The sequence below is a fragment of the Rutilus rutilus genome (assembly GCF_951802725.1).
Source record: "Rutilus rutilus genome assembly, chromosome: 25".
NCBI classification, from domain to species: Eukaryota; Metazoa; Chordata; class Actinopteri; order Cypriniformes; family Leuciscidae; genus Rutilus; species Rutilus rutilus.
In genome coordinates, this window is record NC_140229.1 from 22,459,610 (window position 1) to 22,478,717 (window position 19,108).

General features: G+C 40.4%; 1 protein-coding gene across 1 annotated transcript in view; it reads right to left on the bottom strand.

The window, feature by feature from the left end:
• exd3 (exonuclease 3'-5' domain containing 3) overlaps positions 1-19,108 on the bottom strand; it is a 45,555-nt gene that overhangs the window by 10,899 nt on the left and 15,548 nt on the right. Inside the window, exons 11-18 of the mRNA XM_084400696.1 lie at positions 18,950-19,100; positions 18,595-18,793; positions 18,352-18,461; positions 18,041-18,218; positions 17,802-17,965; positions 17,152-17,352; positions 16,559-16,612; positions 16,216-16,347 (exon numbers count right to left, since the gene is read on the bottom strand). Of these exons, the coding sequence (XP_084256822.1) occupies positions 16,216-16,347; positions 16,559-16,612; positions 17,152-17,352; positions 17,802-17,965; positions 18,041-18,218; positions 18,352-18,461; positions 18,595-18,793; positions 18,950-19,100 (1,189 nt within the window). The remainder of the gene's footprint in view (positions 1-16,215; positions 16,348-16,558; positions 16,613-17,151; positions 17,353-17,801; positions 17,966-18,040; positions 18,219-18,351; positions 18,462-18,594; positions 18,794-18,949; positions 19,101-19,108) is intronic.

Sequence of the window (19,108 nt, forward strand, 5' to 3'; positions counted from 1 at the left end):
GTGTCACGGACCCCATCGGCAGCCCTCGCCACCCCTCCTTCCCTCGCGTTCTGGTCGGTCCTGCTAAATTCCCCAGGGCCAGAGGCTGTCCCTTTTCAGTCTCCTGTGACACAGTCATTATGAGTGTGGGAACTGAATCTGTCCCTCTCACAGTGCCCCTGCAAGCCTGTTGCTCCGCCCCACCTCAGTCCACCATCACCCCCACCGGCTCCAGCTCCAGCTCCGTTTGTCCCCCCCGATATCTCTGAGAGCCGGACCCCCGTAACCCCACTAGCTTCCCTGGCCCCCCTCCATGTAACAGAGCTGCTATCTCTCAGTGCAGAGCTGTCTTTCCCGGTCTCTGTCAAACACCCCACCCCCTATCCCAATCATCCTCCATCCTTGACGCTATCTCCTCGCCGATAACCATGGGAACCACTCTGTGGGAACCGGCTGGACCGGCCTGGCTCACCAAAATAGACAGCAAAGAAAAGACTGAGGGGGAAAAAAAAACGGTGAGAAAGAAAATGAGAAATACCTCCCAGAGGGAGGGTTTAAACAGACGGACAGAGACAGGTACGCAACCTGACCAATCAGGATCTGGCAGGGGAAGGTAAGGGGGGCGCGGGAAAGTTTTCCTTCAGCGGCTGAGTTTGTCTCTTTGATTTCAGGCTCTTTGGGCCACTGCTTTTACACTGTGGCTTTGGGGCCATCGGTGTCCCCTCTCTTTGTAATGGAGATCTTCAAAGTTACTCAAAAGAGAGCAGAAATCTAGAGATCAAACGCGGCAGGCTATTGAGAAGAAAGTCCTATAAGAGCCCGGGCAGGTAATGAACATATCCCAGCATGCTTTGGCTTGCCAACAACCCGGCTAATATTGCAAGTTCAGATGATATCACTGGGGAATCCCTTTTATCCATTAAAAGGTGAAGCGGATGAGGTTAACCTTGGCACCTCCTCCTCTTCCTCATGCGCAAGCATCACGGATGCACTAGCGTAGTTCCTGTGAGAAAACCGAAGACGGAGGGAAAGAGAAAAGGGGCGAGTGTGCATCTTTTCTTGTCTGAATTTGGCTATTTTTCCATTCCAATTTTATTTGACGTCGTTCAGTGGTCTAGGCTCTCCCAGCCCTTTCCCAAGCCAGAGAGGCTGACCCCCATGTCCGTATACCTCGCCTGTCCCACGGGGGGCTGCTCTTCGACCCTTCCCACCCCTAACTGCCCAGTAGTCCCAAAGCAAACAGACTTCCAACCCTCGATAACATCAGCCGGATCAGACACAGAGGAAGCACTGCCAGCCTCTGTTGACCCCCATTCCCAAGCCCGACTCGGGGCGGGGTGCAAGCAACGAGCGCAGTACAGTAAAAAAATGATTAAATGTCTTATGTTTAGCACTTTCACTCACTAACCACACACAGGCACACTCTACGGGTCGCCAGTCCATCCCTCATTAACACACACAGAAACAAATACTCATTAACAGTGGGGTTCCTGAGCTGTTATAGCTCACACGCTGAAGTGACAGGCTTCACTGGGGGGCCCATTTCAGAGAGCCATCTACACTGTGCAAAGTGCAAAGACCAGCCATGCAAAAATAATCCATCAAGTCCAACAACATGTCCATTGACACTAGGCAAACCACTATTAGCTACAACAGATAGAACAACCCTATTAACCTTAGAAACTGCTCTTCAGTCCATCAGCAGCACTAGTTAGAAGCACATCCATCAAATTCTTGTTTCAAACATAGTGCATGTATGATTTAATGTGGGAGGCATAACAAAAGGCCCATTTTGAGTAAACTATTGTTCCTAAGACAAATGACAAATGTATTGGGGAAAGTGAACTGCTAATAAGGTGATTTTTAGTGGATGTATGACATCAGTTCTCACCAAGTTCACACAGGTGTCCTAAGAAGGGTAACTACAAATGTTTAACAACTAATAAAAGGTTATTTTTGAGGTTTTGCTTGAAATTTTATCTTTTTCTTCAGAATAAATAGCAATTACCATAATGTAAATGTTTTCAGTGAAAAATTATGTTGCTCTATTGCATAAAATATGGACCAGGGCTAAATAAGCATGTTTTTGCTTTAAAAGTGTGCTTTGTGCTGTCTTTGTTTAAAATAAATGTCTTTTGGTTTTATATTTTGCCATCTAATTCAATGGCAATCAAACATTCAGTGACATTCAGCATTAAGCGTGACATACTTTTTAGGCCGCTTCGAGGCTGTGCTTTACAAATTACTTTGAACAAGTAGCCTTTTCTGTAATTTTACCTTAGCAACAAAGTAAGAGAACCGGGGAGATAAACACGGCATAATGTAGATGACCAACTAAGTCCCATTTAGCTGCTCAGCCAAAGCAAAGTAAGTTAGCATTTACATTGGCAACGGCAGGCCATTCTGCAGAGCTACAGGGAACCCTGCACGTAGCCCTGCACTTTAGAGGCATGCCGTGTGGGTTCATGAAAGACGAATGGAGATAAAAATGGACTTGAATGATAGATTAACTAAAACATAAAACAGTCGGTGAAAACATGGAAATTTGTAGATAAATTCTGGGGATGGAAAAGCTGGCAGATATACACACATGGTGACACAGTCGGTCTCCCTTTCACAGTAAATCATGCACACACACATGATGCCTTCCTCCTTACACGCACACACTCCATTCATAAGAATGACCGCATTGAGCAACCCTCCTTGAGTAAAGCTCGTAAAAATGCCCATCAAAGCACACTTTCAGACATCCGACTATTAGGGGGTCGCAAGAGACAAAAAAAAAAAAAAACGAGTGGAGAAGGAAAGAGTGACAAAGACAATCAAAACCTTTTTGTAATCCTATGGTATTCTTTAAAATCCTTTAGAGTACCTTTTACATGAATGCGGTAATCATGCAATTCTAAAATCCTACACTGAAGAAAATTTAGAGTAGGATTTACTTGAAAAAAGCTAGGCAACTTTTTTCACTCAGAAAATGCTAGTAAATTTACAGTAAAAACCTAAACATATTCATCAGTAGCTTTAATTAGAAATCTTTAAGTTAAATTTACTTGGAATATGGAATTAAGTAAACTTTACTTAACCTATGTGAAAGTAACACAGAAAATAAGTCATTTTAACTTGGCTAGTAAAAGGTTGATTAATATCGATTATGTTGAAATTTCCTTTGCATTACATTTCACTCAAACAATAATATTGAATTATACCAGTCATTTATAGCATGTGCTTTACTTAGATTATCTAAGTAAGTTATACTACAGCATGTCAGATGTTATGCAACATGTGAATGCAAAGACCTCAATACTTGGTAGACAATACACAATGACGGTAACATTTGATGGATCGTTTTTGTGTTTGAATGTGTCATTTTGAGCAGAAAATTTACTCGAAATGTCACAAAATGGCAAGTTACTAATCCTGACAACAAAAGCAATGATAAAACAGTGTAAATACAGCTGGAAACCAGTGAAAAATTAACCTCATTAATTATTCAAGGTCCAGTGCATGATGGGAACCCCGGTATCAGAAAAGCTGAGTAATTTTTACTTAATTTTATTGAGTTGATATTTACGCTTTCATTTCTACTCGCTTGAATTAAGTACTGATATGGAATTTACTTCGTTTTTTAAATTCTTGCCTGAACTAACTTTTTCATGTAAATTACATTGTTTTTTTTCAGTAGTATTTACTTCATTTTTTACAGTGTATAGTATTACCATCTAATACCTGAAAAGCAGCTGGATCTTCAGCATACTAACTGTCCTGTATCCTCATATGTGATTGATGTGGAACACTCTACTATCACCACACCTATCAAGTAAGGGTACTGTTGGCAGTGAAAACGCTAGCCGATTCATGGTTTACCGACCCGAACCGTACCGTACCGCACCGCTCAGTGAAAACAAGCCATTAAGGAGCTACTACAAAAAAGTGCTAAAAAAAACCTCAATCCGCAATTGAAATAAAGAGTCTGATATTAGCATGGTATTGCTAAGGTAACAGTGCGGTGCTCTAGAGCCCAAAATAAACTTTGGTATTTGCGCATATGCTAGGGTGTGCATACAGCAACCAGGGCTGGGTATCGATTCAGATGTCCTGATTTGATTCGATTCTGATTCACAAGATCTCAATTCGATTCAATGAATTCAATTTTCACTGGCCCCACCACAAAAAAAAAAAAAGTAATAAATGAATAAAACAGTTATTGTTTTTGACAAATATATACTTGTATTGAAATAAAGTTATGACACCCAAAACTTTAGATACCAGTGAAAATGATCAATTCTCGAGTCCAATTTCGATACCATAGCTAAAACTACCAAAATACATTTTTTAAAGGTTATTAAAAACAACTGAATCATTAATAAAAAAAGAACAAATAATGAAACTACAAGCAATAACGCAAATAAATAAATAAATAAATAAATAAATACAACAGAACAAAGATACAAATGAAATAATCAGTACTTTTAAGGCTTTTCAGGTAGATCTAACAGTTCTCAGGTACAGAAATTGAATAAAGTAATCAAATGTAAAATAACTGCATACAAATTCAATAAAGATTAATCCTTATTAAAGTTACAAAATGTCATTCAGTGAAGAGCAGGGAGTGATTTCTTTGTCTTTAGTAGTTTGATTAACCTTAATGACAGACATCGCAGCTTTAAGACGAATGCACAGATCCACTGATACACATGCGTTCTTTCTCAACTGCTTAAGGCATAACCGACTATGTTTACTTGGATAGTCGCAAAGGCGGGCATTTTGAGATAAATTTGTGTGAATTTGTCCGTTTAAGCGCAGGGAGACGTGAAAGAGAATTCATTTTATTATATGCATGCTGTCTGAGTAACATCGTGCGTGTTCTCTTGCGCTTGAATGCTTAAATTGGCAAGGCTTGAAAACGCACGCAAACTATTAACTTTAATGACCATGTAGAACTGGCCCAACTGGGACACTGATAGTTCCTTCAACTGTGTGGAACGTCTTTCACGCTTAAAGGCGAACCTGCATCCGCCATGTTCAGCACTAAAGGAATGACATGCTCACCGCCGTAACATCACGCAAGGTTAAGATAAATAAGATGAAATCTTGTAGTCTAGTAATAAGATTAATGACAATCAGATATTATGTTCAATGTTTGCAGAAATAAATATGGAAAAAAAGATCGATTCGTGGCTTTTGAGAATCGATCCTGAATCGACCACATTTTAAAAATCTTGATTTGAACAGCGCCCATGAAATAAATCATTAGCATAGTACATGAATACTGTACGCATACTTCCAGATATGCAACCAACAATAAAAAACAAGCAACAAACTACTGGAGATGCAACAACAATAGACGAGCACTTGTGTGAAGGGGTTAAGCAAAACACGCAACTATAGTTTAAGCGAGTACAAAGACATTTTTATGGTCATAAACAATATCTACCATTTCAGACAAAAAATATATTGTGCAACTTCAGAAGACGGAATATCGCACACAAGTTGTGTGGACTACTTTTATTTGCTTCCTGTTGTATGGAAACGAGTTTCCTCAAAACGCTTCAAAATGTATCCAATTGCATTCCAGGGAAACAGCATTCAGGTTTGAAAGTAAATATTGATTATTTTGATTTGTGTTTAGGGACAGTAAATTACAGGAGGAAGGTAAAGCGTGGTCTCACTTTAATCTCCCGGTCTGTATCTATTACAACACACAGCACTGTTTTACACTGCTACTGACTGAGCTGATGTGACCTATATTTTAAATGACGTTTCTTGCTTAAAGAAATGTCAAACTTCAGGAAAATATTTGGATATTTAGAGCATCAAATAAACATGACAGAAGCCTAAAACATGAAAATGTGGAGAATTCCTGAAGGGTAATTAAACAAAAGCGCGCACACACACACACACTGACTGTGTTTGTGTCTGAGCTTCTCTTCCGACACACATATTTGCGTGCTGTATGGAAGTGATATATGGTTCTGTCTCTCGGTGAGGTGAAAGAGTGCGGCCCCTCCTCTCCGAACAACATTAGCAGGCCTGTCTGCCCCGGGCCAGTTCTCATGACATCATCGCTGCACAGGAATGCTCTCAAGCAGAAAGCAGCGAGAGGAAGAGCTCATTTCATCTCTCGCTCTCTCGTTCCCTCTCTCATTCCATTCCTATCTCTTTCTGAAAAGATCCGTCAATCATTTACCCTCCCTTTCCCTTACTTGGGAAGAATTCTCCCTCTTCTTATGTTCACTGTATCTTTCTCCTTTGTGTTTTTTTCTCACAGACATTCATCAGCTCTATTTTGCTTAAGCAAGCATCGCTTTTATTATAGTTCATACTTGCAGAGTTATGCATAACTCATCCCATGGCATTCACAGGCACGAATGATACCTCAAGTCACATAGCTTGTTGGGGAGAGGTATGCTATTACTTTTCTAATCGATCAGACTTTTCGCATGGCGGATGATTAAAACGGGCTTTCTGGTTGTGGAGGGAACATTTGGCGTGACTGAACACGCACTCACACGGCCACCGAATGCAGAGTTTTTGTGGTTTTACTGGTGTGTTAAAATGAACTTCTGGGTTATTTTCAATATAAGTCTACGAACAGGGTGTATGGCCAAATCAGAGGCTTAAAAAGCTCATACGTTAAAGGGATAAGTTCACACAAAAATGAAAAATCACCATAATCACCATGAGAAAACCTCAGAGTAAAACTTTCGGTGTTTTGCAAGATGAGAAGTTTATCTATGTATCATCTTTTAACTCTTCTAATTCATTTTATAACTACATCATATATCTCTTTTAGATATGTCTAATAATTGATTATTTTCATTATTTTCTGTAAAGCACTTTGAATGGCCATAGAGTATGAAATGTGCTATATAAATAAACTTGCTAACATAACTACTGTTATGCGGATTGCCCACGTTTATCAGATGTGTTCTTGTATTCAAACAGCTAAAACGAGCCGCAACAAAATGACACAGCTTGTATGGATCTCAAGATGCGTTTTAAACATTTGTAAAACTTGACATGCTGTATTAAAGGGGTCATATAATGGTACATGCACTTTCACAAGTTTATTGTACTGAAATGTGTGTTGGCAGTGCCTGTACACAACCATCATAAAATGATAAAAATCCATCCAGTGTTTTTTTTTCTTTTTCTTATATGTTTTCCCGTCTCAAATCAAGCCGATCGACCGTGTGACGTCACACGGTCGGACGCCCCTCCCACGATTGTTGATTGACAGCAGCGTTTCAACACAGACCCGCCCTCGCGAGCGAGCTGTCAATCATAGTCCGCGCGTCATTGTTGATACGCTGGAGCACTGTCTATGAGCAGAATGGCGTCTAAGCGATTGTGGTGTTTTGTTCTTGGGTGTAATAACGAACACAGCATCATTTTGATGTTCCTAAATCCGAACCGCTGAAGACGCAGTGGCTGAGTTTTGTTTTCTAAGGGAATATTCCCCACGATCAACGTCAATGCTTTCATGTTTGCGCAAATCATTTCACACACCAGACTGCTTTACAAACGAGGGTCAGTAAAGCTGGTTTTGCTAAGAAGCTGCTCCTGAAAAAAGGATCGGTACCAACTATTCGTGTTCCTGCTGCACCTCCAGAAGAAGAAGTGAGTGTAACGTTTTATTAACCTTTATATTAATGTTTATATTAATCTTTGCAAATCGCTAGCACGCTTCACGATGAATGCGGGCTGTTTACACTCAGGGTACATTACGGCATGTTTTCTATGTACAACGTTCTCAATATAATTCATAATCCCACATTTATAATGAACAATGCTATGGTTATTGTGTTATTATTACAAACGGTGTACGCACAGAACAGAGGGGCGGGGTGAGCAAAGCTCATTATCATTTAAAGACACATGCTCTTAAACGGCGTGCTGAAAACAGAGCTGTTTTTGACCAGGTAAAATGAGTGTTTTCTTACAATACTAATGAGAATTTTTAATTAAAGTATATTACAAACTTTTAATTTAGACCCTAAAGAATCATATTAGCTTGTACAAAAATGCCATTATATGACCCCTTTAAAGTCACGATGTAATGGAAACGGCGACAGATCACTTCTTACATATTGTGACGTGATACAGATTATGGTAAAACTTGGTTCGTCCGTCGGTTGTTGATTGGATGAAGGCAGATATGAATGTGAGCCCGCAGTTATTCTATGAAAGGGAAGGGTTTATGGGGACTAAGGGTGTTCACCCTTGTAGGTCGGTTCGCTTGGTCCAGACCAAAAAAAAAAAAACACATTTAGTCCTGATCCGCTTAGCGTTCACATTGGCATTTTAACACAGAAGATACTGAACCTAAAGGCACAGAGGTATGTTCACAACCCGATTGGTCGGCTTTTATTAGGTATATTTCATGTCGGAACTTACCGAACATCCCAAACAATGCAGTGTTCTGGGATAAATGCTCTCGCTGTTTGTGTGTGTGTGTAGCTACATATGATGGTATTTTGAGCAGCTGAGAACTCGTGAAGAGCTTATAAAATGTGTAAAGGAGTCAAAACAGCGTCAGGAATCCCTCCGTCACACACATGAAGATCTGCTGTGAGGAGACGCGGCTCTGACGCCTGAACTGAGATGGGCAACATCACGACTATGACGAAAAAAAAAAAAAAAAACAGGCATTCTTGAGCTTTCTGTCCTTTTTAGGGTCTCATCTTGTGACATTCATGTCCTGTTTTTGGTTAGTTTACATGTCTTTGGTCCGTGTTGTGTTCATATTTCATTCTAATTGTACCAGAGTTTGTTTGGAAGCAAAGCGAGATCTTTTCAGTGTCTCGGTCCTCTTGTTTGGTGCACCAGGGTTCACACTTACTCAAATGAACCGTACTAACAGAGCAATCGCACCAAACATGCTAAGTGTGCACACACCCTAAATGATTGGAGAAGTCCTGCATACGTCACCAGAGATAAGTCTGATGCTTCAACAGAGGATCGAGTTATGACATTTTGATAAAAAAACTGTCTAAATGCGTACGGCTCTAGTGGTGGTAATTCATACACATTAGGAAAGGAGTCAAAATTATCATCTGTGCTAACAGACAACATACTACAGATGTTGTCCATAAACATTCAGTTGAAAATAACACAGATTATTTCTTTAATACCCTGCAACATGGACAGAGGCAGCTGTGTGTGTGCTCGCAGCGCGAGATCCGTGGAAAATACGGAAATTACGCACTATTTAAAGGTATATTTAGGAAAAGTCCAAGTAAGGGTCCCTTCACTGTCTTTCTCTCTGCAGTAGCAGGAAGCAGCTTGGCTCTGACACAATGGCTCACATCAAACAGCAAGGATCCGCATTGCGTTACCGACACACACATACACACCAATGCCAGTCGGGCCAATCAAAACACAGCGTGCAGAAAGCACAAACAGATCTAGGCAAACAGGACATTCCAGCTGCCGGGTGCTACAGATTCCTCACCGCAGCGAATCGCAGACCCAGAGAGTGAGAGCCACCGGGGGTGCCAACAGGAAATACGCTCCTATTATACATCTCGAATACAAGCACACACACACATATTCAGGACTCGTTGCATACCCTGACCCTGTCCACACAGATCAACCCCTTGCACCGGACACACAGACAGAAGTGCAAGTTTGCAACTCTTTCCGGCAAAATGACACATCAGGGGTGTGAAAGTGGGAAGAGGTTAGTCAAAACCACAATGTTCTGCAACTGTTTACTGGTGGGAAAAGGTGTTAGATAATCTTGACAAGCATCACTGAGCTAATTTCCACTGACTAACAAAAAACATCACACGCACCTCTCCTGAACATCAGACAGAACGCCCTCAGTGAGTTTAATGATGGTAAATTAACAAAACTGGTAGGGAGTTTGCTGAAATAGCCAGATCCAATCATACTGGATGGCTTTACGCAACTTCCAGAAGTAACACTACATGGGTCGGGTATAGGTTGCACTTTAGAGAAAGAACTAGTTATTACTTTCTCCTTTTTTTTTTAATCTTTTTGATCATGATTAGAATAATTTTATATATAAAAGACCCATTTATTTTGTTTGAGAAAATAAGTGTGATATTGTAAAGAGAACATGAGGTAAACTAAAATTAATTAATATTAAATAAATGTGTAATAATAATACAATAATGTAATGAATAATAGTTAATATTAAAAATATAATAATAATAATAATAAACAATAAATTATGTTTTATATGATCACTGTACACAAAAAAAAAGAGAAGTGAATAATTGTAATATTCCGTGGAAAACTATATATTCCCTATTTTTCTACCAACAAGCAGGTCATGATTTCCAACCAGCCTTTCGAAAGCAGAATGAAAAATTAAGCACTCATCATATATTGGTAAATGTATTAAGAATTACTGCATTAAACAAATTGAATTAATGTCTTAGTAAACGCATTCATCATGACAAAACTAAAAGTCCTATAGTTTGCTTTTTTTCTCTGAAACGTTGCGGCCCTGGCTTTTTGGGTCCCCTGAAATAGTAATCCATGAGCAGAATTGAGATTTTCATGCCATTATTTGATTTTTTTTTTTTTTTTGACAACAGATTATTGTGGTATCAGCGATTTCAGATAAACCCTCCCCCTAAACTGCATGTAAAACAAAAACAAACTATACAGCTTATAACGTCCAAGATCCCCCCACTTGAACAGACCCTTATGCCAATAGTCAAAAATATATCTACATATGAGTAGCCAGGATCTTGCTCTTTATGAGGGAAGTTGAAGAAAAAGAAAGAAAATCGAACAAGATTCCTGGCGCCTTTCAAAAGATGTGCTTTATGTGACCTTTTGACCCTTCCTCGTCTTTCAGTCTCACCGACAATTTTCAATTATTGTCACATTGACTTTCTCACTCACACTTTCCCACACACACACACACCCTGTGGTCCGTACTCTGCTCCGGTGTAGACAGCTTGTCAGTCAGTGTGTCAGATTGGCCCCAGAAACAGGAGTCAATCGCTCAAACACACACACACACACACAGTGTGGATCGCAGTGGGAAATATTTGGGATGGTTTCCCTCGGAATGTCTTGGCATGTTTGAGGAATGTCTCCCTGCTCTCGTCTCCTCTCTCTTCCCTTTCCTTCTTGCTCTACAGGGTTGGGGTAGAGCGGGAAGACAACAGCAAGACAACATGCCTGTTTTTGAACTCGCTGACCTAGATTGGGTTTTTCCTTCCATTAAGATGAAAATGAAAATACTTGCAACTCATTTTACTTCTGTAATGTTCCATATTTCTGAGTAAAGATTTTCAGCAACAACAACAACAACAAAAAGCAGGGTTAAACTTACTGGATGGTGAAAACAAAGTGTCTCTATATGATAGTCAGTTGGAGGGGAGTCATTTCTCAGAGGTGGAGAAAGATTTTATGATTTTAAACTACAAAGACAAACTTTCTTTACAAATCTTTTTTCCCCTTTTGAATAATGTGCGTCCAAGATCCAAAAACACTCATTGCTGCCAAAAATGAGTAAATGGCTTTGGGAAAGTAAAGTATGGTTTTAGTTTTATTTGACGATAATAACCCTGCTTCAATGTCACGTGATCCTTCATAAATCACTCTAATATGCTGATTTGGTGCTCAAGAAACTTTGGTAATTATATTTAAGTGTCTTAGGAGTCCAAATACGTTTTGAGGCCACTGTACATGTCTATGACATCAGAGATCCAGCTTGCACTCCCAACCAATGCCAATATTCCTAAATTAAAATATCTGCCTGACACATATTTGATTGACATCTGCCCAATATATATAGGCCTTGACTTGTGCTGTCTTCACGCCCACCAGTGAAACTGATGCTTTTTACATTCAGTGAAAGTGGGTGGGAACCAGGTCAAGCTCTAAAAAGGACACAAATGTGCAAACTAAAAGCATTATAAACTGGATTTTCATCAATTTGTTCAAAATTCATTATTAACTCAAAATCTTGCACCACAGCCACAGTCCTATTCACTTTCATCATGGAAAAGAGCAGCTTTGAAAAAATCCCACGTTTCCCCCCGAGAGAAGTGCTGCTTATGGTTTACACCGCAAATAACAATGGTATGAAATGTGCCAAGAGAAAAGAGGAACTGAAATAGGATCAATCAGCCAAGAGTGTTTTGCACACTTTCTCTGCTGCAGTAGAACCTCAAAGTTGTCCTGTCTTTTCACATTCTTCCCTTTTTCTCAGCCTTCGTTAGATCAAAGAGGCAGAAATCCTTCTTTCAAACACCCTCTCACTCTTTCTCTTCCTCTCTCTCGTTCTATCTTCTCACGTCGTTTCGGTTCCTGTTCACACCCCACAGCCGGGGCCCCCCAAACGGCACCGTGGGAACTCCTGTGTGAATGCCATGGCAGCGTCTGCGATACGAAGAACCTGCTAGTCTCACATCTAAAAAAAGGGTCGGGAGTCATCTGATGCTGCTGTAACGAAGATCAACGAGTAAACGCAGAAAGACCGACTCCGTGGTTTGGATGCCACATCTGCGGAGAGTTCCCCACAGAAATAGCAGAGATCAAGTATTAGCCCTGCCAGTCTAAATCAATGTGACACTTATGGAATGGTATGAGAGGGAATGATACGAGTAACATGGTAATGTGTGAGGAATTGTACTGTATTACCGGATACCAGACAGAGGAGTGATGCGGGATATGAAGAATATGGTGTTGGTTTCAAGGAATCATATCCATGTGACCAAAATAAATGGTTCTTGCTGAAGCAAGCATCACTGTTACTGTTGCTCATAGTCTTCTTTGTTCAGATCCTTAACCCTGAGTCGAGTAGACATGCTTATACTTCGGATTTTTTCCTGGCAGATGACGGACATTGGATTGATTTATAATAAAAGGAGGGACTCAGACCACATTGAGGGACCAGAATATCATAAAGTCTTGGGGGTGGGCTCTATTGACTATTGCCAGTGAGAAACTACCCATAATACCATGACATTAGGGGCCTCTGGGCCTTTTCATAGCTCCTAGAACTAATGGCGGAAGTACCCACTTTTTGGCATCTTTGCACCACAGGAACTGGGAATGATTTTAGTTCTAGGAACGCCTTTTGAGGAACTAAATTACCTCCTACTTCAGAGTCGGGTCTAAACCAGAACTATAGGAACTACCAGTGTACTACGCTGACTGGCCGAACGCATGCTAAACACCAGCACCCGCCTTATTCTACAATGATGATTTGATGCTCAAGAAATATTTCTTATTATTGATGAATAGAAAGTTCAAATAGAAATCTTTTGTAACATCGCAAATGTATTTACTGTCACTTTTGATCAATTCAATAGATGTCAAATAAAATGATGAAAAACCTAAATCACAATTACCGTTTCATTTTTTACTTACATTTCATAAAGAATTCTTAGGTGCATCCAAACTATTGACTGGTACTATTAGTCTGCTTTAAAAGTGTTTACAGTAATTTTGGTGAATATGCTACTGACAAAAAAAAACATCTAGTCGGATCTCTAATCCATTTAGTGTGGTGACACACTTTTGAACTCAGCTTAGCCCTGATCCTAACTTAAACCTGATGTGGACAGAGAGGAATTCACAGGAAGAGGCTGATAAACTGATAAAGCAGTGAGAGAGAAAACAGAGAGAGAGAGAGATTGAGAGAAAGAGAAAGAGAAAGGATTATGGCAGGGTAGAGGTTAATGATTGGCAATGAGTATCAATGGGCCACACAGGGGGCTTTAGGAATGTCTCTCAGAGCCGGGGGCAAGTCACCCAGCCACTGTTAATCAAAGGACTTTACCATCAGATAACAAAAGGGTTAACTTAGCATGGGTGGGCTTCCACATACCAGCCCTGGGGTGCAACTCCAAAACTGCATTCTTTATCCCCCCCCCCACCACAATCATACAGTGTTTATTTCAATCTTGCCATTACATTCCAATGTTTCCATCTCATTCAGAACTTAAAAATGCCACGGGTGGTTTTCTAGCACAATTTGTTGGTACAATTTGTTCAGCAAACATGCAGAGGTGGATGAAACCTCGGGCAACAAATGGTGGAATGCGACTGTTCCGGATGGGAGCCGGCGGCCACCCGATCAGGAAAGGTTGGTGGCCACAAAATTGACACATTTGGGGAAACCACCACCCACGTGGAGCTCAGACGACCCACGTCTGGAATTCAACCGCGTTCTCTTGTCCTCACTGGCTATAGGTGTGAACTTGGTGTGGTAGAAACTCTTTTGACTGTTATAAGGTGTGTGGCAAATGATACATGCAGAATTGCGCAGTCACTGAGTTTTTAGTATGTCGCGTCAACAGCTTAATGGCTATGACATAAACAATAATAGGCATTATTATTGCTAAGTATTATTAAAAGAATAGTTCACTGAGAATTAAAATTCTGTCATCATTTATTCATCCTCATGTTTTTCCAAACCCATGTGTGACTATTTCTTCATGCTGCTCTTTTCTTTACACTAAAAGTGCACGGGGACAAACAACGTCAAGCTCAAACAATGAATAAATGGCAGATAAAAGTATCATAAAATGAGTTAATTGGTCATAAAATAAGTCCATAATTGTTTAAGTCTTTTAAAACAATATGATGGCTTTACATGAGGATCAGATCAAAATCCAAGTAGCTATTTATTGAAATAAGCATTAAATTCTCATTCACACTTTTGCATATTTAAAACTTGTTGCATCACATTTATGGTCACTGATGTCAAACAGTTCAATGAGTTTTGATGCTCCAAGTTTGAACTCTTGAATCCTAAAATCACAGGAAATAAACAACTGTCGACCTGTGGTGGAGCCGGAGGTGCAGCTCTAATGGGGATCAGGTATTACAGGAGGAATGAGTCAGGCACATATCTGCCTCCATCTCTCCATTTGTCTCACACCCTAGTCTGTCTCTCCCTTTGTTTTTCTGTGTTATCTCTCACTATATCTTTCTGCCTGTCCTCTCTTGCAATGTTCTCACTCTCTTCTCAGCATCTCCCAGTATCCATTTATTCATCCCTTGATCAATAGCCAATATTATGTTTTGATAATATGAATGAATCACTTTTTACTACTGCTCATATTTCTATTAAACCTCTAACCACAATTATTAAATGTATACATATAACCAGTCCTGTTTGGCTATGGGCATGATCTATATCTTGAATAATGTGTTTTTTTTATAAGGGGAGTTGTATTGTGATGTTTCTAAGCAATCTCACTTATAATTTAGGCCGGTCACAGAAACTCTTTGACTTGAACAAGTAAGCAATTATCAGGAACCACCAAGAACACCCTAGCAACAATAGCACTAGGTAGATCTGGCTGCCTACCTATGGTACACGCTTCTGTAATTTTGCATTATTTGACCTTGTTTGGGCATATAGTGGTTAAACAGCAAAGGTCCAATGATCGAGCCTTGAGGGACACCACATGCCACACACAAGTGATCTCACTTATGAATTTAGTCTATCATAGAAACTCTTTTGAGTTGAACTAGTAAGCAATTAGCCAGCAACCACCAAGAATACTTTAGCAACCAACTAACGACCAAGCAACCATATTAGTGCATCTCTAATGATAACTTTGTACCTTTTTTGTCTTAACTCTTTCCTTCAGTTTGTCCTCTGTATCCCTCCGGTAATTGCTTATTTCCTTATCCATTCCCATTGTCTGAATTCCGATCATCACTTATGTGAGAGGAAATGCCTGAAGAAAGTTCCTTCTGCACTTATTCTACTGAAAAACACAGTGACATCTCAAGGCAATGATTAACAGGAGATGTGTCACCAGAGAAGCCCTCTATCTCTTTAGCTTCCTTCTCCAAACATTTCTCAAGACAGGGAGCAATTTCATTGAGAATGTTTAGGTATCTCAACCTTAAGATTAAATGAAATTCCAAAATGACTGATATAGTCAAATAGAATTCATAACGCAAAATGCTTGGTTGGTTACTTCCTCTAAGATCTTTAAAAACAAACCTTGTTCCTCCATTCTGTCAACTTTTCTAAAGGCTCCTAGTGTTTGTTTGCACTGTCAGCGCACTTTTTTGTGGTATATGCCACGATCAAGAGATTGATAAAGAATGATTGCGATGCAGCAGTGAATCTCCTTTTATCTTCCCTTTTAATAGTTGATAAATGTTGGTAAAAAAATTTAAGCGTTCCTTTTAAAGAGGAAGAGGTTTCCTGTCCTAGTGATAACAAATGTAAGAGGCACACGTATACAAGCTTGTTTATAGGCATGCACAACTGACCTGGCACCGACTGAAGATGTCTGCAGGGGTTAGGCGGACGTGGAAATGTCTGAGAACGTGCACGGCCTGGTCACGTGCCTTTTCTGAGCAGTCCAAAAACAGGCAGCGGCCCTCTCCGACCTGTGACCGTAGCTATTCACACAGATACACACATTCACACACAAATTAAATTCAAGTGAACTGGAGTTTTGTTAAGCAGAGTGGGGCTTTGTACTAAAACCTAGCGAGCTTCCTATGGAGGCAGTATTTTAAGGCATCATAGGCACACTATCTATGTAGGCAGTAGGACGCAAGAAAGTCCACAGAGCTTGCATGTTTCTCAACACCTCAAACACACACTTACTGTTTGGTAGGGCTGACCTGCAGTGAGGATGACACGACCTTCAGCACGGGCCAGCTGGAGGAGAGAATATAGCATAACATGACAGAAAATACATTACTTTAAAAATATATTTTAACAAATACAATTATTACTTTTTTTTAGATAATAGTAGGGTGATTTAGTTATGCTTTGACATGGCTACCAAAACTGAGATTAATATAATAGAGGACACTAAGTCTTTAAACCTCAGGAGGAATTTGCCTTAACATGTTCTTTATGGCCAAATACATCAACCTTTGTTTTGTCTATTTAATTGTAGCAGAATCTATGAGGCTGTAGTCAACTGATGATAACTGTAGATAAATCTGGGTGCTTAACTTTGGTAGGCATTTGTGTTACTTTACATTATTCGGCCTTCTGTGGGCATATATAGGTTAAACAGCAAAGGTCCAAGGATCGAGCCCTGAGGGATGCCACATGCCATGGAGGTCCATTCAGATTTTTAGTCACTTGTTCCTTATAAATATGACCTGAAACAGCTGAGGACCATTATATGATGCACTACCAGCTTAAAAATTAAATGTAAATCAACAAAAGGTGACTAATTGTTTCACCTCCGCTGCTACTTTATGGTCATCTGTGTTTTCCAGCATCTTGACGTCCACCCCCAGACATCGCAAAAAACGTCCCAGACCCTGCAGCATGTTATCACAGACCACTCGTAGCTCTGGTGGCGTGATGGTGGGCCCTTGGTACTCCGAATCCTTAAAACAGTCCTTCTCCACAGACTGGGGCTCGTTCGCCTTTTGCCGAGCCTAAAGATTGGAACACACTCCAACATCATTGGTGAAGATGACATTATTTGACATTTCTCTATTCTAAAGTGTTCTATTCTAAAAATAGTGATCCACTATATTGCATCAAAAGATTGGAGAAAAGGGTGGGCAGTACATATTAGATGGCTTGTCACTTTTTTGGGTCTTGAAAGAAAACGGTAAATTATACATAAAATATGAAGTGGCTTAAAATTACAGATATTTTAATAATTCACAATGTGACTAATTATAGACAACCCCACCCAAAAAAATGACTATTGTTTGCCACAATTTTAGTTGTTCTCCTTAATTTCTGCATCATAAAAACCCCACATGTTTCAGCTATTTATATATTGAATTTTATGACAGTAACTATGACAGCAGAGTAATTTTCTGTACTACAGGCTCATGAAAATTGCAGTCAGAGACTGGCAGACCAGTGAACTGACCTCTCTTTTTTTAGACTGCTTGTTCTTCTCTTTGGTTTTCTTCTCCTCACGGCTCTTGGTCAGTTGGGCTGAGGGAATGGAGCAGAGGTCCTCTGGCAAACCATATGCCTTCGGGTCCCGGGAGAGGACAAGGTAGACGTTCAGCAGGCAGTACGCATCAGCGGCTGAAAATAGACACAGAAAGAGAATGGGTTTAAAAGGTTCAAAACCGTAATGCTATCACATGAATTTTGTGTTACCAGCATAGCGGAGTTGGCTGGTCCGGAGTGGCCGGCGTTCCCAGTTTGAGAGTTGCTCGGTTTTGTTCAGTGGTTTTCCCAACACCTGCTGTACTAGCAGACTCAGGCCCTTCTCTGCCGGTCCCTCACAAACTTCCACTGACCGACACCTTTTGTTCCCTAACCAGCACCGCTGAAGCTGTTGGGACAGGGGTCATTTGTAAAAAGAATAAAATAGCAACATGTGAACTTGAATATGACGCATTTGTTAAATTTTTCAGCTAATCAATCCAATCAGAAATAGTTAAGCTGCGGGTCGTTTTTAGCAGTACCTCCTGATGGACGTGGAGCAGGTCCAGAACTCCTTCCATTTTCATTGGCTCTTCCCTGAGTTCAGGCCACGTGCTGACCAGACTCCGCAAGTCTCCAGACATCCCATAACCTAGTAAACACATACACAAAATATAAATGCTTTTCAAAGCTCTTTCCTGATAGGCCACCCACAGTTTGCGAACACCGGCAATATGAAGAATTTCAAAAAAGTCTGTGACTTAATTTGTCTCGAGGTCTCCTACCTAGTTTGATGATACTCTTGTCTGACAGCAGAGACCTGATGAAGTCCACTGTGATGCTGTGGTGGCTAATGGCATGAGCACAAAGGTCCAGCAGAAACACCTGTTCCTGTAGGGCCAGCTGGATCAGAGCCACGCGCTGAGGCAACACCGTGCCAAAACCAGCTCTCCACTCCATGTCAATTCCCACCACACAGCCAGGCTGAAGAAGAGCAAGGAGACATATAATGGAAAACAGAATCTACCTTGTTCTTTAGAAATAATTAAAGTTGATGTTACGATATGAATCACATCAGTACGCATAGGTTAGTCAAATCATAATCGTAATTTACATAAAAGTACAGTAGCAATGTGTTACCTTTAAAACAGCTTCTCTGCACTGCTCAACTTTATCTAATGTCTCTACAAAGTGGACGTTTTCTCTGGCTAGAGGCAACTGGTAGTATTTTTTCTGATCAGACTGAAGTGGTGTCCAGGACTCCGGTGGGCCGCTTACAGCACACATCTCTCTGTGACA